This window comes from Hippoglossus hippoglossus, chromosome 3 (assembly GCF_009819705.1).
Source record: "Hippoglossus hippoglossus isolate fHipHip1 chromosome 3, fHipHip1.pri, whole genome shotgun sequence".
NCBI lineage: Eukaryota > Metazoa > Chordata > Actinopteri > Pleuronectiformes > Pleuronectidae > Hippoglossus > Hippoglossus hippoglossus.
The window spans coordinates 16,525,550-16,549,728 of NC_047153.1; the positions used below are offsets into that span (position 1 = coordinate 16,525,550).

Sequence of the window (24,179 nt, forward strand, 5' to 3'; positions counted from 1 at the left end):
GTCTGCTAGATCATCTGCTCAGGGTCCTGAACCCAGAACATTAACTAAATGTATTTATTACATCTCCAGGTCTACACCGTTTGCACCTTGGTTTTATATTGATGATGTTATTACTCATTATATTTTATTCTTTTTTATGCTGATCTACAGATAATGCATGTACACATGTCAACACTCTCCTCAAAAACCAACCATGAACTGCAATGTACCCAGTTTAAATCAGGCCCGGCACCTTTGCTGTGTCTCGCTACCTTTTTCCTGTCATCTGTCTCTCTTCTGTCTACAATACATGTTATTATAAAATACTTGTGTTTAAGGTCACCAGGCTTTGCCATATCAACCTGCACGATAGAAACAGACTGTACGAGGTAATGAAACAAGTTCCTCTTCATGTGCCCCTCGATGAGATATGACATTCTGGCTTCCCATCGGGTTAATTAGGCTTATCCCAATTTGCTGATCACATGCTTGTGAACATTTATTGCACAAACATGCAGAGATTAGTGTCTAAGCCTGTTAAGCCCTTTTAGATGGCTTCACAGAACCAGAGTCATGTGTCAGCATCAGTGCAGCGTGAGGGGCTGCTGAAGAGCTGGTTTTAAAAACTGAGAATCATAGTAACCGGACAAATTTAATTTAGAATGGACACTTGCTAAAAGATATTTCACTCTCACTTTTTGCCTAAAAGCAAAAGCCTGACAGATAATTATGTCACCACATAAAATGATTTGTGAAAAGTGTGCTCTCCCCTTCCTTGTTACGACCGATCTGGCTGAATCACACTCATACAGCCTCCCAGAAATGTGTCGTGCAGTGCCCACTAACAAGACTTTAACAAGCTACCCACACGCCTCACACTCCTCTGTCTCTGACAGCCCACACCCACCCTCTCTTTTTCTCTCTTTTAGATGATCCTCATCATGATACACACACAGGGTAGGTTATAATCAGGGGAAGAGTAAGTGGACAAGGTCATGGATATTAACCACATGGCAGCAACTGAAGGCTATCTGTTGATGGCACTCGGACACCCTTGACACCAGCACTAAGGAGGCCTGCATTATTCATCACTACCCTCCCCCATCACATCAAACCATCTACAAAGAGCAGCCCTTTTAGAGAGCTGACTTCGATAACCCATCTCTGAGAGTGATGGACAGAAGAGTCAGAGGTCAGAGAGAAGTTTAAACTCGCAAGACATTTTGTTAGTCTTGCTCATGGATTTTGTCATAAACGTTTTTTCAAACATCTTGAAAATAGACTCAGGAAAAGGAGCAGCTTTTTGAAACTTCTATCCATTATTGATACCACTCCTCCTTTGATGGTCGCAGGGGGGTGGAGCCAATCCCAGTGGACATAGGGGTCTTTTTGAGACATGCCAGGGGATATTATGTTCATGCATCTGCTACAGTTGTTATCACTGTTGCCTCACAGCAAGAAGGTTCTTGCTTCAAATGGTGGCTGGCATTTAGCATTTTTTATTATATGAATCTTCTCAACCTCTTTATTAGTGTAACAATACAAAAGTGATAGTAAAAGAGGAAATCGTGTTCTGATGTTCACAAGTTTTACCACAATATGTAATAATATTTTTATATGGAAGCAAAACATATTTATTTACATGGCTTTAATGTTTTGATGAAAGGGGAACATGAAAATGGTGACAGTATTTTAATGTTTTTTTCCTACTGGCTGTTTTGACAATACAATTTCTTTAAGTGTTTATGCTTACTGAAGCCTTTGAATTCTCCATTAGAACTGCATACACTATACTATAGGTAGCCTGGAGGTTAAAGGTGTGTCTATAATAATAAATGAGAGACATTTTACTGCAGCTCGTAAATTTTATTTCAACTTCCACTCACACATGAGGCAAAAGAAACATCAGCCAGAAGCCTTGGTGTGGTAACAAACGCTGGCTGTAAGCCAGTTAAGTAAATTAAATGAGAAAGGAGCATGATGGAAACTGAAATGTTCCAAATGGAAGAAAAATAGAGGGGGAAGTTCCAGGTGAGGAGGTTCCCACTCATCCAATAAGTCCGACAAACTTCTGGATGCAAAAGGATTATGTCAAACAAACAGTCACTTCCTGTTTACATGCAAAAAAGCAGCTTTAGCTCACACTGTGCACTCATCCATGGCTTTCTGAAGGTTCATTCTCAATCCCATGGTTTACTGCTCACCAACAACAACTAGCAAATTATGAGCAACACATTTGACTGCTTCCAATCCTGTGCACACTTGAAAATAAATTAATTGCTCACCTCAAGGGGAACCACTGCGAATGTGTCTAGTTATAAAGTATTTCCAAGTTTAGTTTAGTTTAGTTTTTTAACTGTTTCAAAAACAACTTTATAGTAGTTTGTAATTTGGCAGAGGTTCACGTCAGAGCTGTGCCTACAGGCATTCATAATCTGTTCACAGTCCAATTCAGTGTTTTGTCTGAAACCTCTGATACGCTACCTTTTCTAACTTTTTCCATTTAAATGTCCATATTTTATTGTTTCACAGGTTTTCTAGTTGTTGCCTGTGTAGAATCCATAGACTGTAAACCAAAAGATGAATAGAAAAATCATTGTGCAATTAAATTATACCGCACACAAAAAAAGGGAGCGGGCAAAGATCAACAATTGAGTTTTTTTTAATGGAATAATATTTATTGATAACATTTAACATATTTTACTTACAGATACTTTGTCTAGAAATCGACCTTCACTGCACATCAACTGACAGAACAACACACTGTATTCCCAAAAGATAAAACAGAAACAAACAACTGAGGAGGAAATATCCCATCAAACCGTGACCTCATGCACCAATTCACCACCAAATTAAAAAAGAATCAGTATGGCAGCTCAACTGGTTGTAAGTACAATGTGCAAAATACAGACTCACCTCATTGATACAGGTAACAAGTAACAAGACTATGTTTTTAAAAAAAGAACAGTAACTACTGTTTAAACCCAGGAATAGCAGACACTTAAAATGTCTGCATGTGTGTCTTGTTTTTCTTATTGAACATCATAGAAAAGAAAACATCCATCTCTGCGTTCATTCAACATGCAACTGATCCGACTGAACAGAGCTCGAGACGGTTTGTCTCTCGTTTCCATAGAAGTTTGTGGATGTCTGCATCCTTCTTTCAGGAGCGTGTGTATGCAGCGCACAGCGGCACCACCGTCCAAAGGTACAGCCGAGGCTCCGGGTTGATTCGTGCTCTCAGGTGAATTGTTATTCAAGGCTATGGGGAGGGAGGCGTCCTCAGAGAGTTACATGATCCTCCCTGGCTACTTCCTGTGGTCCCCTGGTACTGTAGAAAAACAATCAACAATACCAAGAGCTTTACCATGCATGGAAATACAGGGTACATATATCACACAGTTGTATTAAGAGATGTGCAGTCCCATCAAATAAAGCTTGAGTCTTTTTTCCCCCCCATCTCATAACATCTCATCAGCAAAGTGATGAATTGGGAAATAAAAGAAACGGTGAATCCCTCCCAATTCATTTCAGATCTTTGTGAAGTTAGTTTATTTATGTATTCTCTATTCTCTATTGGAATAGACTGCGCCACTGTGGCTGTTTTGTTTGCTGATTCCAAACAAGGGGATGAAAGCTTTTTTTCAGGCAAAGTGGCTTACCTGGCAAACAAACCTGTGAACAGATCTGTACTTTGAAAACTATCAAACTGCAGCTCTCTGCAGTTTGGGAAGTGGCGTGAGGATCAAAAAAGAACAACTTTGACTGAAATAACTTGGGAGGAAGTGAATAATATATGTAATTTCTTGAGGCACCAATGAAGATTTCAAAGTACTACTCATCCAAATAACCCCAAAGAAACATAACAAGCTCAATTTTCAGTTTTCTCCCTCCATCACTGTGTCTACGTTTTTTTTTTTTGAAGCGCACAAACTCACACAATAAAGAGCTTTTTCAGGCTGAGTGCACAGATCAGAGACAAAATCCTTCAACTCTTCTGCAGACTTCCTCCTCTCTGCCGTTCATATCTTCTCTGTGGTTTGTGTAGCTCTGTCCCTAATCCACACTCTGTTCTCTGCAAATCACAAAAAATCTAAAGTCTCTCCAATGGTAGATTTTTGACTAATTTTGTATATTTTATTTGCCACATTAAAAATGTTAACTACCATTAGAGAGCTGAGTTGGTTTCAAATCTGGACCCAGGTGTAGCCTAACATGCCTGGGGCTGAATCACATTAGAGCGTTGTCTACTTTGTCTCCCTCGCTGGTTTCCCACTGCACTATCTAAAAACACTAGGGAGATAAAGAATATAAACGCTCTTGAAGATAGGTATATAAATCTTTGCGTATTAACCAAGATAACTACGACTGAAAACTGGCCTCTTTAGACTTTAAAAAAATGTGTTTACACTAGGTACTGCACATCTAGACTGTCCTGGGATAACGTTTTACGGAATGCCGACCTCAAGCTGCCATAGTCATTATGACATATTGCATAGAGTGACAAAGTCAGTGTTAGTTTGGAAGGAGGCGTTTACAAAATACAGGCTTTTCCTCTTTGAAACCAATAATCAACATTCTTTTTTGTCATCAATGTTTGTTTCACAATGTTGACAATAACGTCCTCCAACCTAAAGGACTTATTATTATATCCTAAACTACAGTACTTCCCTGCACTTATAACCAAGTTGATTTATGTGCTCAAGTGTACTGATAATGACTTCTTGTAACCGTGACAACACAGGTCCAATGCACCTGCCATCATGGCACTAGTTTAGACCCATGCTCCTCTGGGTCACATCAGAGGGTTGGGACAAATGAGCCATGTGGTCATTTAGTGCGGAAGACACGTGTGCATCACCATGGTAACTTTGGCAGAAGATTTGTGTCCACAATCAGATTGAGATATGTTCCTTCAGTGAAACAGCATCACCCTCAGTGGAACCAATATGATCTCAATGGAGAAATCAGACGCACAATGGTTCTGTGTGTCTCAGGATGACGTATAACCCGTCAATAAACCTCTCAGCCAATAGAAGATATAGATTTTTTTCTACTTTGATCTTCAGTAGCTTGCAGACAAATTCCCATTGCTGCTGACCAAAAATCTTTTCACAGCCTCACTGTAAGAACACACTACTGTATCAGTGAATACTAATGAAGCCACTGTGCTGGACTGGGCAGCGATTGGGCTTTGTCACTTATTCCTTTACAGTTTCTGCAGTTTTTCTTCCAGCAATCCTCTCTTTAAAAAAAATCTACATCTTTATATTGTAAAATCTTATTTGTCTTGCACATCTTGTTTGACACAGTTGATTTGCCTCTTGTAATTTTCTCTTGCCTTTACCTTCAAATATTATAGTGCAATGTGCTTGAAGTGCTAAATAATGCTCTATATCCACAAACTGCCTATAAAAGCAAAAATGATATACAATTAGAATTGCACTTCACTTCTGTCCTGACTGATATTGTTCATTTCATTGTACTTTGAAAAGACTGGGCGTTGTGAGGACTGGAACCTGCAGATGTCAAACTTCATTTCTTGACAATGTTCCCTGCAAATTAGAGTTATCAAACAAAACAAATGTTCATGCTCATTCCTTATGAATGGATACACACCAGCCCCAACGTTAAAACCACAGACATGGCAAGTGAGCAACATTGATGATCTTGTCACAGTGGCACCTGTCAACAGTAAGTTACTGAAGTTAATGTGTTGGAAGCTGAGAGACTTTGACAGGGGCCATGTTGTGATGGTTGAACAACTGGGTCAGATCTCTGAAACATTAGGGTCTTGCGGGTTGTTTTCTATTATGCAGTGGTGAGGACCTATCAAACTGGTCTAAGAAAGGATAGCCAGTGAACTGTCAACAGGGTCATTGGTGCCCGACACTTATTGATGAATGTAGGGAATAAAGGCAGAACCCATGTGTTCCGATCCCACAGAAGAACTGTAGCACAAAAATCTCTAAAGCTTGCTGGCTTTGATAGAAGGCTCTCGAAGCTGCGTCACAGCTTGCTGTGTTGACGCGGACCACTCAGAGTGCCTATGATGACCTCTGTCCATGGCAGAACTGCCCACGACGTGCTCATGAGTGTCAGAACTGGACCATGAGAGATGGAAGAAGGCGGGCTGGTCTGATGAATCATGTTTTCTTTAAATCACGCAGATGGCCGGGTGTGTGTGAGTTATTGACCCTGAGGAGGAGATGGCAGCAAGATGCACTATGGGAATAAGGCAACCTGGTGGAGGTGCTATGATGCTCGGGGCAATGTTACTTTGACACATACCATCTGCATTACTTAAATATGAATGCATACCATGTACCCTCATCCCGGTATTCCCTAGTGGACCCGTTCAGTATAGTTCACCCTGCCATGCTGCAAAGATTGCTCAGGAATGGTTGAAGGAATATGTTAAAGGTGAGGATCCAGCATCTGATGGAGGGATGGAGGCCCCACCTCACAATTAACAGGATCTGATGCTAACGACCACAGGTCACCTTCAGAGGCCTTGTGAAGCCCGTGCCTTTCTGAGTTGAGGCTGTGTTGCAGACACACATGTGACCTACACCATATTGGGGCTGGTACTTTTAATATTGTAGCAGATCAGTGTATGTCCCCCCCCCCCATCACAGTAATGCCAACTCACCTCGACAAGAGGATGCCAGTGGGCGACAGGTTTCCGTGGATATGTGAGCATTTCACCCCAGTGGTCTCGACCAAGGCTGTCTGCATCGTTACCGACTCGACACACTCCAATCACCTCATTATGGCCCACGCTGTAGGAGCAGGAGAGAGAGAGGGGGAAGAAATGTGATCACGACAAACCTGCATTCCAAAAATAACGCTGCATTACATCCTGAGTGGAGGAAAAAATGACATAAAGCTGTCAATTTGTGTGATAGGAATTTCAGTCAAATCATTTCATTGCGCTTTGAAAGTATTTCATCTTTTTTTTTTCATGCAAAACTGATATGAATGAATATGTAAAGGTTCCTTACCGGTCATAGTCCATCACTGCAATCAGAAGGCTGATCTGCTCTATGTTTTCTGGAGGAACATCAAAGACAATAGCCTCATTGTACACTGGATTCAAAGTGTTCCTCTTCGTCGACGTCTTCCTCTTCTTCAGTCGGCGGCCATCACACATTAAAGAAACCTTCACGTACGGGTCTGTGAAAGTGAGAGAAACGGAATGGGAAGTCATTCATTTCCATTCAGGATTCCAGTGAGACCCTGTAGTTGTAGACAGTATCAGATTGTAATTACCAGATGCACCGGTGATATCCATGGCCTTCAGATTTCGAGCCTTTATCATGGTAATAGTCAATCTGCCTGCAGTTGGCAAGTAACAGAGTGAAAACATCAGATCCCCGAGGTCCACGTTATCCTGAAAGACAACACAAAACATATTATACCATACCATAAGATTTCTGTTCATGGTGTTTTACTCTTTTTTATCATGTATGTTCCTGTTGCATTTACATGGATAAAAACAACATGATAGGCACTCTTAATAAGAGAGCCTTTATTTCTGGCTCCGCTGCTTCTCCCTGCTGCACATCAGCCGAAGGTGAAGAATAATGGCATGGCCCTTTGACACTTGGTTACAGAGCTGAAATGTGTTTCAGTTAAGGAATACTCTCCTCTGTCAGATGGCTCAAATAAAAGCCTCCCACATTTCACCCAACAGGGAGTCTTCTGTCCAACTGCAGGGAAGCCAAGAGCTGACTTGTCACTTGCTCTTAAAATAGCTTCACTAAAGAAGTGAGAACCAGGAAAACACACAATCGTGTCGGGCGAACAACTCGTACAGTAGAATCTCTGATCTACTGAGCTACTCCTCCACTGCCCTTCCCTGATTTACACACACACTTCTTTTATCTCTATTACCATTTGTCTTGATTGCTGAGCGCGAATGTCGTCTTCTGTAATATGACACTTGTTTTTAACTGTGATCTCTATCTGTGAATGGGCCAGTGTGAGTGTGGGAGAAAGCAAAGGAGGGAGAGATGTGGAGCTATGGAGAGAGCAGAAAAAGAGTTGTCTCTTGACATGGCTCTTTAGTTACAGTCAGAGTCAAGTATTCAACAAGGCTATGGTGTAAGGCAGTTGAGTTTGCATGATAGATTACCGACAACCTTTTAGAGAATGCATTTAACGTCACAGAAGGAACCCACGGGCTTATCATGCTGCATTGTCCGTGGTCTTTTTGCACACCGGAGATACAGGTGGATAGAGAAAGATTAGTGCCATGGTTCATGTGCTCCAGAATCACTCTCAGGCAACAAATGTCTTTTATTACCTCCTGGTCGAACGTTACGCTGCACTCTACTATAATCGGCTGAATCCCATATTTCACAAGTGACACAGAATGTATTCAGGTGTGTTCTAGCACATTAAAATGCAAAACCATCAATCAGATATAACAAAAAACAAAAAAACAGCAAGCCACATGTAATAGTAATAAAATATATTTCTTTTGTCTGCATTTCCATTGCTTCAAAATCATAAAAAAATAACAGTCTCTCCCGTCAACTTACAATCTGCTTCTACCGCAGAGAAAAACAAGCCAAATCTGGCAGTGAAACAACCCATATGGTCCATCCCACCAGAAATCATCACTAAATGATAATCATGGCATTTCTACCCATTAAGTGAAACAGTCTGTACAGTGAATGTGACAAATGGGTTCTGCTGCAATGGTAACAACCTATGAGGGACTGTGTGTGTGTGTGTGTGTGTGTGTGTGTGTGTGTGTGTGTGTGTGTGTGTGTGTGTGTGTGTGTGTGCATGAGTTGGGTCTGAAACTGTAAGAAAAAAAAAGAGATCCATGAATGACTTCCTCGGAAATCAGTGAAAAACACTTGATCTTACAATGTTGAAGAAAGCAAATATAATAACATTTTCTGCATCCTTCCATACAGTTTTATTTTTCTATTAATCTTGCGTACAAACATACAAACCAACCAACTGGTAGCTAGAACATTCAGTTCCTGTCATGCACATATTAGGTAAAGTACTGGCATGATGTTCAGGCACATTTTAATATTGAATGTCTTTTGGTTTACACCTTTGCCAATGTTCTCATTAAACAATGTTGGTTTTGTTAAATGTTTATACTGCAAAGTACTAGCTTTGTACATTCTTGTGTTTTTTGCGCAGGCTTCTCCCTCTAACAAACTATGCATGAAATATGCATGAACTTGTTCTTGTTCAACCAATCCGCTGGCCATGGCACTGACTGCAGACATTCATGCACACTGACTGGATCAAGCACTGATCCATGTGTCTATTAACGTGTTAAGATGGTGTTAAGTTGGTGAACTTTGCCTCTGAGCTCTCACTCAAGATAGAAAATGCTTACAAAGTGAGACCAGATCTACATGGACAGGGAGAACTCTGATGCTCCTCAAACTGCTTGAGTCCCACTCGTGCAACATTCCACATTGTAATTCAATACATAACACTATATATACAGTAGTACAGTATACTCTTACTGCAGTTAGTCGACAAAAATGAATGTACTAGTGTACATTTTGTTCTGGGTTTGGATGGCACTTTTATCTCTCCATTTCCTCTCCATCAACACCACACTCAAGTGAATATACTTTGCACATAATCATCTTTGAATAAACTACTCAATTCCTTGTTCTTTTATGTTCTCAAAACCCAGTGAGAATGTGAATGTGGGGCACAGCTGCTGACTTTGTTGATGCCAAGTGGGGTTGTGATGTCCATAAATATGACTTGCACTGTGTAAAGGGACGAGCTTGGCCTGATTGGCCGAGAACCTACATGTAAGTCTGGTGGACTTTATAAAGACGGCTTGAGGGATCTATGTAACTCTCCTTTGATTTCACCATTTACAGGTTACAAGAAGAAGGCACATATACAGAGAAAGCGTGAGAGAAAGACCGAGACAGACTCGCAGAGAGCAGAAGGGTTCTGGCTGCCAGTATTTTTAGAGGCCATGAGTAGGAAGATTTTTTTTTGGTCTCCAGCTACTGTATGTGTTGCTTTTGTGCTTTAAACCATGCAGTGGCTGACAAGTTGATATCTGCTGCAATCAGTAGCCTGAAGAATATACAGATAGGCACCATTTTCTACAGTGAAGTTATACACATCTGAAAAAAAAGCTAGAGTGCACTCAGTAAAGGCCTCTCACCCAATGTCAGCTGGAGTCGACACGAGCACCCACAACCCTCAAAAGACAAGCAACCTAGCTGATGGACAGATGGACGAATGGAAGGATGGATGGATAGATGGATGGGTGGACATTTGTATGCAAGCTTTAAAGTACTTGAACATATTTCAATATCAGTGATGGATATGACAAAAATTACATAATTTCAACCAGTGTATCCCACCACGCCTCAGCTTTTACGCCATAAGAGCAGCTTGGCCGACTTCTACTACAACCTTCCTCCCTGATGCATAGATGAAGCACTAATGTTGGCAATAAACTTATCAATTTAACTATAATGTAGAATTCACAATCTGTTCATACGATCCTCAATAGCAACATTCCAACACTGGCAAATGCTGTCATTCCAGATAGCTTTCTGACATTTCCAAGCATCCCTAAAGGTAAATTGTTTCAACTTGGCTCTCTGGTTCTTTATAACTGGCAGCTTGACGGACTAGTCCCATATCTCTTTGCTTCGTTTCAGGCTACTTCCATCATATGACGCTGCCTTGCAGCTTCCTTCTATCACTTTCCCAAGATATTATTTCTTTCCGGGATGATTTGTGTTCCCTTCTCGCAGTTGGGCAGAGAAATGAATTGAATCTAAGGCAGAGTATCCATCTGTACTATGTGTTTTTTGTCAGGTACAACTCTATAGCTTGGTTATTTTGCATGATACAATTTATCAGTAAACAAATACATGTTATATAGCAGTTAAAGTGCAGTTTCCACATAACTTTACATTGACAGAATTAAATCAAGGAGCAAAATTGATTTAGTCTCAAAACCCTACAGATTTTCAAGTGCCAAATTAGATTTGAGATCTGAGGTCTTGTAAACATAATTAAGTTTTAATACATATGATCACGAAACTGGATAACATCAACTCTAGTTTCAAAATCCTACATTAAATGCAAAAGCACAATTCAAAGTGTCAGGCGGTGCAGAACTCAACCCCACCCATGAACAAAAACCTCCAGTCGAATAATCAGAAAGTGACTGATTGCCATATTCACATTCTGATTCAGGTTGATATTTTGCAATATGCAACCTTACATTTTTTTCTTTTTTCAGGAGAAACTGAGCGTGGTGTTGATTAAATTTGATGTACAGGTGATAAATATGTCGCCTTTCACATGTTGTTCTGCTTCTATAAAACTGGAGCACCATCTGGCTGTTAAAACAACATTCATACACAAAGGTGATACACAAAGGAGCAGTCATTCACAAGGAAAGCATGAATGACCATGAAAATGATTATGTGATGCAGTTGTGTTGTGTGAGAGACAGAGGGCAGAAAAACACACAATTTCAAGGTGGTTTTTCAAGGTGTTTCTCGGCTAAATTACATTCATAACATTACTGTAGTGGTTGTATTTAGCCTGGATTGAGAGGTGGATCAGTAGGGCACATAGAAGCAGGTTACTAAGGTACAAAGCTCATTAAATTGGAATGGCTGCTGTGTAAGTCCTTTACATACGCTGCACATGCAACATTGTAAAAAACGTGTTGCTGAGAATTCTGAAGGCTGCAGCATTGAAAGAAGAATACTTGAGCAGTCAGACAATAACCCCACATGCTAGTCAAAAGTATTGGGAAGAGAAATTATGATCCAAGCTGACCATTGGGAACATTCATCACAGTTTACAGACCATCTGACCGTGGCTGTTGGGGACGTTTTAGTTGCCACGTTTCCACCAAAATCCAAGCAATAACTTTTATGAGTAAAATGTTACAACAGCTATGAAAACGTGGTCCATTTATATATATGACAATTTAACCCATTTACTCATATGAAACTTCAACCATGATGAAAAAGAAAACATATTTTCCTTTAAACCGCTCTGCTTCATTGATCTTGCCTCAATGATCTTCCTGGGATGAAATAAATTGTCGGGAGCAATCAATAGCATGGAGTCTTATTAATGCTACTCAGGCATGCCATGAAGAACAGGATCAATTGCACATTACACCTGGTTAAACTCTCGCATCCATCCCAGATGCCTATCAATGAGAGCAATCACTGGAAGCATACACTCATGAATATTTACGGACATTGTCCATGACAATTTGTCACATATCTTTCAGATGTGTTATGTAACTGGGAAAAGGCCAAAAAGAGCTGGTTAAGCAGATGCTAGCAATTGTGGATACTTTATACATTTTTATTCTGAAATAAAAGGTTTTGGTCAGACTGATTCTCTCTCGCTCTCTGTCTGTCTAACACCCAGACATAAGTGCTTTAAATCCTGTTGACCTTAGGAAGTCTCACTCTGGACTTCATTAACAGATGTTTGTAAAAGACAATTTGTGACAGATGCAGTAAATGTGAAATGAAAATGTTTCACTGTCCTACAACTGAGTCTCTATCACGTATCCTCACAATGTGTGACACAAAAGAGAGGACTTATATTTTAACAGCAATCTTGAATGTATCTACACACTAATTCTACAGTATTTCTTGGCTAGATACCATTTTTTATTCAATAACTAGCTCTGAAAAGGCAATAAAACAAATGTGTGAAAATATTATATATTTGTACAGATGTGTGAGAAGGATTTCTGCAGTGGCTGGTCTGGTATTGAGCAGACACTTCATCCGTCAGTACTAGACTCTCTATCTCACAACAGAGAGAGACAGAGCACAGTCATCAAGAGAAATCCTCTTTATCAAAGCGAGACCTGTTCACCTCACCTACCAACTCATCTTCCTCTTGTTTGTTCGGAGCCCACAGCTCAGAGTATTTAAAAAGCAGACATTTCTATCTTATACTTTATGCCGTCAATGCGAGGCTCAAATGTGGACCAGACATGAGGCTCTCAGCATAGTCGCAGCAAATCTGTAAGATGTGATAAAACACTTCTTGCCATGTGTGATAATATTTCAATATTTCCCTAAATATAACAAAGCAAACTTATCGTTATGAACAGAAGTGCTGACTCACCGTGGAGACATACTGGATTTCCCGGCAGAGTTTTGTCTCCCGCGGGAAATCGGCCAGATCCAGGAAGTTGTCCACAACCACTTGGCCAATAATGTCATGGCGAGAAAAGCGGTCAAAGTCATAGACACTGAAGTGCAGCTTGCGTGTAGGAAGCTCAGAGTACGCCACAGGAAACAGGAAGACCTCATCAAACACAGGGTTCAGCGTCTTGCGGTGCACCTTGGTCTGGTGTTTGGTCATACGATCGGGCAGCAGATAGATCTTAACGTAAGGATCAGAGGTACCAGAGAAGTCCTTGGCTGGCAGGTCCTCTGCTTTGTGGATCTTAACTATTAGCTGCTCCTGGTCACAGTCAAATTTGAGGATGAAGCTGAGGCGTCCACAGCCTCCTCCTCTGTGATTTACTTCATCTCCCTCAAGGGAGCGCTGTTTGTAGAGCTCGGGTTTGAGACGGCCGAGGCCCAGTCCCATTCCAGTGAGGGAGTCCTGCCTTTGGAACTGGGCCACGTTGAAGTCCGGGTTAGACAAGTTCATATGTCTACGAATCGTCCCTTGTCTGTGGGCAGAGGTAATCAACAAGACACGCCATTATACAGCAACAGGTTTAATCAGAAAGAACATATGAAGACATTCATGTCCGGATTGGACAATTTCTGAACCTTTATAGTTTACACCGATACTGTGCATCAAATTAGGAGCTACTGTCCCCGACACATGTATGTAGCCAGGCAGAGGGTTAAATATTATAATGAATAAATAATTTTAAAAAAACCTTGGCATTAAACAAGGTTTTGCAGAATCATCTTATATCGATGTTTTGGTCTGGCAATAATTTGAGTACTGATCAGTTCAAACACTAATTAATATTAGACTTGAAGAAAGGAAGTATTAAGTAAAAACTATTATAAGCTTTGCAGTAATTCTGCCTTAGCCAAAGAAATCAGAAATCTTCAACTGACCCAATTTCAGCCATTGTGCGACCAGATGGTGGAGGTTCAGTGGTCTGTCTCTGCATGCGAGGGTTAGTGTGGACTCCATTTTCCCGACTTTTAGTCTGGGCGTCCAGTGGGATGTCTGGAGACGTGTGACTGATCTTCATGGCTGCCTCAGGCGTGGCCAGGACCACGGGTGGCGGTGACACCGGAGTGACCGGAACCTCCACCGACACAACAGATGCCACAGGAGTGGGCTCTCTGGCGATGGAGCATTGTGAGGATTCAAGGCGGCCGTGCGGCGGTGGGTCCACGGCTGTGTAAACTGGCTGTCTGGGTGCATGCTGTGAGGGCAGAAGGCTCATGGTTGGGTGGAGGTGCCCATGGGTCTCCTTGGTGGTGGGGGAGAGGACACGCTCTCTCCATGGTATCCAGCAGAGCTTCCAGGAGACGAAGAGAGAGACTCCAAACAGGGCTAAGCCACAGGCAGTCACCACCAGTGACAGCAGACTCACTGATATATCTGAGAAGGTGACAAGAGACACAGGAAATAAGGCTCTGACAGTGGATTCACTTTGATTCCTGGTTTGTTGCAAAGTCAAGATTTGACCCCATTTACCATCTTACGCCACTTTTATACGTTTTATAGTTTGAAAACTCTTCTAAAATATTGAATCACAGTGTTATTACAGTAACACTCAGGGGCATGTGATGTGTTTGGCTGGTTTTTCATTCAGCTGTGGTGTCACATTAGAGGAATGTGTTGGAACAAATCACTTCTTTGGATTACCTAACAAAAAAACTTGGTTTATTATAACTGGGACGGTAGCTTTCTTTCTCTTCTCTCCTTTTCTCTTCTATTGTTACAAAGAATCCCTCAGAAGATTAATTAGGATTAACTACAATTATTTAATTATCCTGCAGCCTCATATCTGTCCCCCAAGTGGAGTGTGCCCCACGCTGTATTTTCAGTCCTTTGCAGATAACAGCAGACTAATAGTTTGTTAAAAGAAAAGCAGCATTCAATTCATGTTCATACACACACTGTGTAATACTGTAAAAGCTGCTGAGCTGTTATTTTATTCACGTGAAAAAGTTTGGAATAAACTTGGAAAGAGGACATCTCATTAGAATAAATCAAGGTTACAATATACTGTGTAGGTCTATGGTTGCAACAATATAATTGTGCAAATAAATGAACACAAAGTGAATGGCTTTCAGTAGAGTGCACCTCTGCCCAAGGACCCATTTAGATTCCATCAAGCTGCACCAAATTACACACGCTAAAAGAATTCAGTCCCCTAAACATGTTGAGTTTTTTTTACCTCAAGATCCATGAATTATTCTGGGAAATCAGTGAAAGTGTTTTAAAAAATTTAATAAACACCCTTTCACGCAAAATTTAACAGGCTCTTCTCTGGCCCATTACCCAGCCCTTCACCAAGTTTCAAAGAATTTGTTCTGTAGTTTTTGTGTAATCCTGCAAACAGACAGACACACAGAAGAATCGGGGAAGTAAAAATCGTAAACTAATCAGCATCAGCACTGAAAGTTAGAAACCAGCTTATTTTATTTAAGTAGAAGCCAAGCTAAATTGCCGTCCTGCTCTCCAAACTGTTAAGAGTCGACTTTAGTTTTACAGCTTTGCTCTTTCTCTTCTGCTGAAGAGGTTGTTACACAAATCACACACCAGTGAAAGTGGCAGATAAGGGTTGAGTAAAATGAAGGTTGACATAAATTAACCATCTCGTGAACCCTAAACTCAAACTCTGTATAGCTAAATCAGATTACCTGGACATGTTCCAGTAAAAATGCTATGCTAACTTTTATGCCCAACATAAATTGAAGTTAAGGCACCTGTGGGCAAGAGCAGCAGCAGTGTTTTCAGCGGGAGCATAAACGTTTTACAGGAGTATCACACCGCGGGCCTGAGACTGTCGAGAAAGAGTTTATGGATTTGAAAACACGACGGTGAATATTCCTGCGGTGCGTTTGTTTACACCAGCGCAGGGTGTGCGAGTCACCGTGGAGAGGCAGGAGAGGTGTGGTGCAACAGAGTCACCGAAGGCTGCCTGAATCATCTCGGCTCTCCAGAAGTGGGTGGAAGGATAAATCAGAGAACCTGCTGCAACATGGCAGCACTGAGGTCCAAACTGTGACTCCATGCAATAAAAACACGAGTTTTGTAAAAAAATGAAATAATAATGTTACCAGTCAAAAGATTTTCTTTCTTTGCTTTTTTTCCCTCCTGCCTTTGCACTGTCATCATTGTCAACACACAAGAACTGTTCAGAGGAAAGTATTGTCACAATTTCACACATTTAATGTCGGTGATGTAACGTGGGTTTGAGGTCAGCTCGAGGTGCAACTCCCTCTCGTACATCCTGTGAATACACTGAGATAAAAATCCATTCAACAGACATCCAATTAGATTGATTCAGGATTTAGAAGATGTGCTGTGTAAAAATGATCACTAGTTTAACACCAATCACAAACATATGAAGAAGCATATGACAAACTAATATATATTTTTACAGCTTGGGTCCCTGAGACCCCAAAAAAATAGGTTTGGAGCAATTGTCGTATCAGGCTGATGACATTTTTAAAGTATGTTTCATACATTTAAGATAAGATTAGGTGTAAATGTTTGTCCAAGAAAAAATTGTGATTTATACCTTTTGAAAATCTTTAAACAGAATCTGAATCGGATTTATGATGTCAAATCAAATAAATAGATTTCTGATTAGTGCAGTAAAATAATGACAAGTCACATAGCATTAGGATGTTAATGATTGATGATTTAATGAGCTGTATATTCAATATGTATGTGTATATATTCTAATCCCTTTTCACACCAGCTGATAAACTGTATCAGTAAAGGCTTGGTTTGAGTAGCTGCTGGTCACATTGTTAAGGATTGAGAACATTTGTAAGTTTCTCACACTTGGTGTAATTATATAATTACCACTAAGCTGTACCTTTACATACATCCACTGGATGGAGGAACAGTTGCTTTGCTGTTAGCAGATAATGATAATAAGCATTATAAATATGGTCCTAGACTTTAAAGGGATGGACCAGCCCATGTGGCAGCCATCAGGAGCAAAGGGCACAGGTCTTGATATCCATCACTAATTCAGTAAATGACATGTTATTAGAGCTGCTGATGTATCATGAGAGTCATACCTTGCATCCATCATGATGCTGTTTTCAAGTCGATCTCAATAATGATGATTATAGTAATAATAATCAGATACCTATATATTGACAGCATTACTGGTCCCCGCTGTTAACTGACTGCTAACCTTTCATTACTGGAACTGATGAGGGAGAAACAGTCGTCATTCTATGCAAAAATGCATACAAAATTTTGATAATTAAATTAGTATGATAAAGCATTTTAGTGTTAAATATTTGGGACCAAATTTTGTTCTAAAAAAAAATTTGGAAAGCAGCCACTCGCTTTGTCAAACTCCGATAATTAAAACATCACAGTTCTGAAAGATGTGATGCAGTTAATCCAGTTTAGATCCGATTTTTTTTAATGAAATCACATCATTGACCTTTCATAAAAATGTTGCTTCTTGTCTTACATACTGACTGTTTTTAATGAGGCAAAATAAACATGTGTGTATTTTGAGGCAGCTGAATATGGTTTTACTATAATGTTAATCTGCATGTGCCGGAGTGAACTGTTGCCCAGCAACAACTGTTGTGGGAGAAGCTGGTTTGAAGGTGGGAGGACAGACATTGTAGGTGAAGATTATCCTGTTTTATTTGTAGAAAACCATGTCCACTGATGGTTTATACATGTTCATCTACTGAACCACCTCTTTAATTATTTCATATATTAGCTGTTGATTCAGTATATTTTCAGCTACAAGCCTCTGCTTAATGATCTGTGTCTAATACTGTGCTGATTAACTTCCATCCAGCTGCTGCACTGTTTACTTTCATTTGTTGTTTTGAAATATCTTCTGAGGTAAAACAAGTCCAGGCTCCTGCACAGTGTTGTTTTAACAGCATCGGCTTTATCCTCCTGACCATGGCATTTTGTGGCCGTACCTCATCCTCAGCAAGGGCAGTGATACCGACTTATCCAGTTTATGTGCTGACAGTGCAACATGCTATTAGGTGCCTGTAGGATTAAAAAAAAAAATCTAAAGAAAAATGATTAGTGTATAATTAGTGCAATTACCTAATAATTGTAATGGGTAACATTATGCCATTTTGTTTTTTGAGACAGTAATAATTGCTCTTCTTGACTAACCTATCATTGTTGAGCACATTGCTGCTCTATGAGCCAAAACTCTTTGATTAGAAAAGAAAAGAATGTTGATGTGGTTCAAAGAAGAATTTCTCATAATGAATATCATAATAATAATCCTTAAATACACATTTCCTGATGAACTTCTTTCTTTTTGTTTGAGCTATTAAGCTTGTTGTGTATCTTTATTGTGACAGGTCGACTTAATGAAGAGCTTTGACTATTACGCAAAACAATCAGTGGCTCGAAGAAACAGCAGCAGTAGCCGATATTATGTATTTTGACAGTGTTTATTACTGCAGCAATAACGCATACTGTATGTGTATAATTTGTAAATATGGTGAACATAGTAACAGTTTGATGCTATAGTCTAAATGTTGCATGGTTTTACTTGGCAATGCACAGGATTGCTTTGTGACAGAATATAAGTATTTAGTTTGTTACATAAAGACAATATTATCATCATGTGCTGTGGAGCTGCATGCTTGCATTTTAAATAATAATGTTTAATCCTTACATCGTTTTATTGCATACATCAATGGGAAATCATGGTTATTGAGATATGCCATTTAAAGAGTTCTTTTGAGTTATGTTATTTAGTATTTACACATTTCTTAAAATATTCCAGAGCAGTTTGCTGGTATTTCTGTTTTCGGTCTTTGGTTGTGCCTCATTTAAATTATATGACAGACACAGGATTTCTCAGAGAAGAGAAATCCTGTGTCTGTCATATAAGAGAAGAAATCTTAAAAGAGAAAAATGTTTTTAAGAACTAAGAAACTAAAACATCTCAGAACTTCTCATGCAACCATGAATCATTTTGAACTGAATTCCATCAAGCAACACATCATATTTAAAGCTTTAACTTTTTGAAATATTTACTATTAGTAATGCTGTAAAACTTAAGTTTTTGATTTGGCTTAGATGTTTATGTGCATTTTAGAGTTAATGAGACAATACAGCTTATCACACCACTATTTTTTTTCAATACGTGGTATGGGTAAGGTAACCCAACCTCCAAATTCAGCAGTACTGGCTAATACTAGACAGACTGTGTGTGTGTGTGTGTGTGTGTGTGTGTGGGTGTGTGTGTGTGTGTGTGTGTGTGTGTGGGTGTGTGTGTGTGTGTGTGGGTGCTGTCAAGAGAGCGAGCACAGTAACTCAGACAAAGTGTCCTGATAACCAGAGTATGTGTGATTTGGGAGAATAATCTGGAGAAACCGAGGGACTTGCGATCTGAGGACACTGAGCCCACAGTCAACTTGGCAGGAGGCCTGAGCGCTGCCTGGTGGAGAGGACAGACATCTGGAAGGATCCAGAGACTGCATCACTACAAAGAGGCTGGACCACATTTAGAGTACAGGACCTTCAAAGGATCTGTAGTGTAGGAGGCAAGTAAAGTGCTGAAAAAGCTAAACATGGAACTACCTACGTACTGAGAGGTTGTTATTCATCTTAAATAGAACTAGTGTAAACTGTGAGTACAATTAATATCAATACAAATTACAGAACAGGGGGGGTGTGGCTCAAGAGGTAGAGTGGGTTGTCCACTACCCGGAGAGTCTGCGGTTCGATCGCTGTCACCCCCATTCCAAAGCTGGGCAACATACTGAACCCCAAACTGCCCCTGACAGCTGTGCCGGCAGTATATGATTGATCTATGATAGAGAAAGCATCCAGCACCCAGTTATACAGCTAGCCTAACCAAGGCTGGAAACAATGGGAAACAATTAGATTTCCTCTGTCCACAAGCACTATAATCAATTTTGTCATCGCTAATCAGTCATCTGTCATCCGGATTCTAGAAAGTCTGGCCAAGACATAATCCAGCAAATAATTGATCAGTTGATATATATAACCTTATATAGGCGAGCCATCCCAGCAGCTATAACCTCACTACAGCACTGTAACAATCCCACTTTTGAAACTGATAGAGTGCAATGGAAATAACAAGACAGGATCGGCCTCTGTGATGAATGAGGGGGGTGAGAAGAGAGCTGTGAGATTAGGGAACAGAGGGAGGGAGGAGGATGGATGGGAAAGGAGTGGAAATTCAAAAAAAGGGCTTTCATGTGGTGAATACTGATTATCAGTAGTAACGCAAACTAATGGGAGTGAATCGTGCAGGAATGTGGAGTAGTGCAGTTACTGTGCTTTCTCAAATGATCGTACACACACACACACACACACACACACACACACCCAACTACACATGACATTCAGATAAAGATGATGTTGATGAACAGTGGTCACATTTCTTCCTCTGACTGAATTTGCAAAGGTCTTCTTTATGCATATAGCAAATGTTTAAAGCAGCAGCATGTACAGGCTGTACTGCATATAGTGAGATGAAGAATTAAATCTAGGGTAAACTTCAAAGGCAGTAGGATACAGTAAGTGTGCCACCATAGTAATACCGGCACAAGCCGAACTCATGCAGAAAAGAATTATAAAACAATAATTTTATATGATGTATCATTATGTGACTACACGATATCATTGCCTGTATATGTTGTTAAGAATGAATTTAAGATCACATATTTAGACCCATGCAGATTATGGATGCAATACTACAATTGGCTATGAGATTTGAAATGTTAGACACTCAACATTTAACATTTGTTAGGTGTATTGATATAATTGAATTTTATGATTAGTGAGCCAATCAAATGTAAATTAAAAATCCGTGTGTGAGTGTGAAAACGCTCAAATCAACACCTCCGCTCCACATTTTGGATTTTTGACGCAGAATGTTCAATGAAAAAAAGTCACATGCCCGTTCACTTAATTCAGTCCAATACGACCCTCTGCCAGAATCACGCGCTCATGACCGTGCCCCTCACCTGAATCCGTGTAGCGTGGCCTGGCGAGGTCTCGGAAATAGTAGATAAAATTCAGGCAGTTCTCGTTCTGCACTTCCCCCTTCGAACAAAGATCTGACAGGAGTTCAAGCGCCTTTTGACAAATCTCGTCATCTCTGTCTCCAGGCATTTCCCACCAGCATCCTTATAAATGGAGGGTCTCTTTAGGCACCACCACACCACTCCACTCCACTCCGCCCGGCTGACAGTCACCTACACTCCACGCTGCTTAGCGAGTTTTTTTTAGAGTCATCCAGAGGGGCACGCCTACCCGCACGATGGAACCGTCGTGTGCTACAAAGAGAGGAAAAAACCCCCACTAGTCCAAGTTATCCAGAGAGCAGGTGCTCCTCCTCGCATGTGGACACATGAGGAGTTTTACGCATCATTCAGTGGACGGTCCTCTCGCGCTGCTGCTCCGGATCAAAGCCACCGGTTGAATCCACGCTCCGCCACTGCGGCGCCGTGCGCTGTCCGAGGTGCTGAAATGTGTGCGCGCCTCAGAGACACGAGGCTGCTGCTGCTGCTTCTGTCGTGTAATGTCTTCACGGCTTCAAGCGGCAACAAGCTCAGAAAAAGTTTAGAATGATTTTCTGATGAATGGAGAAAGAACTGTATCTGATCGCAGCACTACCTGTAGCCGGAGATCACTCCTCTGCCAAGACGAATCTGGTGTGGTTTTACGTGCCTGCAAGTGGCCAATCAGGGGATGGCATGGTGTTCTCCCCCTTGTGTGAGTCAAGGAATTGTCTTTATTTTTTAAATACAACATGGGATATATCACAAAAGCCCCTCGTGTATGCCTATCTTGCATTTGTGAGTTTTGTATAAATGAACTTAAAGGAGCACAGCCAGTTAAACCAGTGTCACCCTCCAATGGTCTTTTTGTCAGTGAGCTCTTCTGGTCTTGCCAAGACAGCCGCAGCTATGGACTCATCTGCAGTGACACCCATGATTGTGTTGCCATTCACAGTTAGAAATTAGAAACACGTGCACGCACACACAGAGAGGGTGTTTATTTGTCTTCCTGTCTTTATTTTTCTATTGTTCATTATCGTTTCTGGAGTGCTCAGGGCATAATTATAATCAACACCACCTCCATATATTTCTCGTGGGACAATCAATTTCAATACTCTAGATTGTGCCTTGTTTTGCTGCCATTCTTTCTATAAAGTAGTCTTTCCAAAGGCCCCACAGTCAATTTCACATTCACTGAGTTCATTTCAGTGATTGACACGGCCAGTAATTATGACAAAGATTCTCTGTGGTGATGAATACCATTGCTCTTGAGTGGAAAAAGTAATGGCCTGAGTGTGTGTTTCACGCCACAAGTAAAACCGGGCTCTCTGTGACATGCATCATACAAAGACACCTGCTGTAGGCTTAACTATGTAACTGAGAAAGAATCTGTGATGTAATGTTGTGATGTAATGGGGGAAGCATAGAAGCCCTTAATGAGGTTACTGGGGAAATATCAGTTCAAAGAAGAAGCCAAAAGAGGAAACAGAGTAACAAAATCCCCCTTTTTTTAATCAATATAACAGCTTCACATTTATCGGCAATTTTCAAAGGGACACACAGACCATAGGTGCTAAAAGAAAGAGATTAGGGAGATGAAAAAAGCGACAGATAAATGGGTTTGCTGTGTTCTGGGTGAGTTTCATGCTTATTCCAACAAGAACAAAGAGCCCAGCATTCCTCTCCCATCAGAGATAAAGACAATTTCTAATGAGCTCTGCCCTGTGTGCTTTTATCTTGCTGCTCCTCTGTCTTACAAATGGTGTGTTGCAGCTACTCTCCTGCTATGTGATAATAAGAACCTATCAGTTACCTGAACGACTCTGTCTCCACACAGGGGAAGAACATGTGATCGTGGTTAGAATGTGACTAATTTGAGCAGTTATAGATGTAGCAGTTTGTGAGCCCAGAGATTAGATAATGGTAACTATAATGGTGGCTGTGTGTGTGTGTGTGTGTGTGTGTGTGTGTGTGTGTGTGTGTGTGTGTGTGTGTGTGTGTGTGTGTGTGAATTTTCCATTCAAAAATTGTTCACTTAGCAGTAAGTCAGCTTTCTTGGTGTCCATGGCAACTACCAAAGACAGAAGGCACACTTCAACTCTCATTCTTTCAGCCTTTCTCCTCCACTATCAACTCTTCAGCATTTTTCTACTTCCCTCTTCTCTTTTTTAATGTGTTTTTCTTCTCTCATCTTTGTCGTGTGGTCCCTTATTGTGCTTCGAGGCTTCAGAGTGATAAAGGATCAATATGCAGAATACCTGCAGACACTCATATTTCTGAACTGCTACAACTCTTAACTCTATACGCTATTGTGATGAGGATGATGATTCACATGAGATGAAGGAAAAACAAGATGATCCTTTATACATTTTCATCAAACACTAATCACCAATTCCTGGTGTGCACAGAATTGCATTGAAAGAGTTCGTTCTTACTACGTCAACAAGTCAGTCAATCAATATGTCATATTTAATCTATCAATACATCTCATCTGCTTTGCAGAACAAGGCTGTGGTTTCCTGAACTGAGATGGAGAGTTTATTGAAAGAACAGCCCTTTCTGGGGATAGGAAATAAATGCAGAGCCATCATCCAGTAATCAATCAACCTGTTAGCATCACAGGCACTTGCGATGCCTCTTGAGTTTCAAAATAAACTGTTTGAGCTTTATCGGTGTAAGGGTGGTCACATGGAAAGTCCCGTGACAGGATTACATCACCTAGATATCTAAGCACTGAGCCCTGACACCAGCAGTGAGGTTGCACTGGGACTTTGTTTCCATATCACTTGTTATAAGCAACAAATGATGGAGTCTTTGTCCATTTCTGCCAGTACAGACAGGAAAAGTGCTTCAAAGGCTGCAGCGAGTTCAGGACAAGGGCCGAGAACAAGGCCAGCTGTTCCAAGGGGGGGAAGTATCTTAGTGACTGGCTGCTTCTATGAGTTTGCTGTTTTCAACTGGGATTGGTTTGGACCCCTGAGACTG

At 40.7% G+C, this 24,179-nt stretch overlaps 1 protein-coding gene across 1 annotated transcript; it reads right to left on the minus strand.

Annotated features, from left to right (window-relative positions):
- Nucleotides 1-2,255: 2,255 nt before the first annotated feature.
- Nucleotides 2,256-21,847, minus strand: syt9a (synaptotagmin IXa). The gene is made up of 7 exons (XM_034581279.1): nt 21,159-21,847; nt 14,076-14,571; nt 13,117-13,672; nt 7,252-7,372; nt 6,984-7,155; nt 6,632-6,761; nt 2,256-3,310 (listed from the first exon to the last, which is right to left on the minus strand). Exons 1-7 carry the CDS (start codon nt 21,304-21,306, stop codon nt 3,242-3,244), a joined length of 1,692 nt encoding a protein of 563 aa, XP_034437170.1. The 5' UTR covers nt 21,307-21,847; the 3' UTR covers nt 2,256-3,241.
- Between the last annotated feature and the right edge of the window lie 2,332 nt (nt 21,848-24,179).

Excerpts from the sequence above, each read along its gene's own strand:
- syt9a (XM_034581279.1), bottom strand. The coding sequence starts at position 21,306 with ATGCCTGGAGACAGAGATGACGAGATTTGTCAAAAGGCGCTTGAACTC. Across the intron at positions 7,156-7,251 it reads GGATATCACCGGTGCATCTG|ACCCGTACGTGAAGGTTTCT; the intron begins GTAATTACAATC and ends TCACTTTCACAG. Across the intron at positions 6,762-6,983 it reads GCAGTGATGGACTATGACCG|CGTGGGCCATAATGAGGTGA; the intron begins GTAAGGAACCTT and ends CTGCTCCTACAG.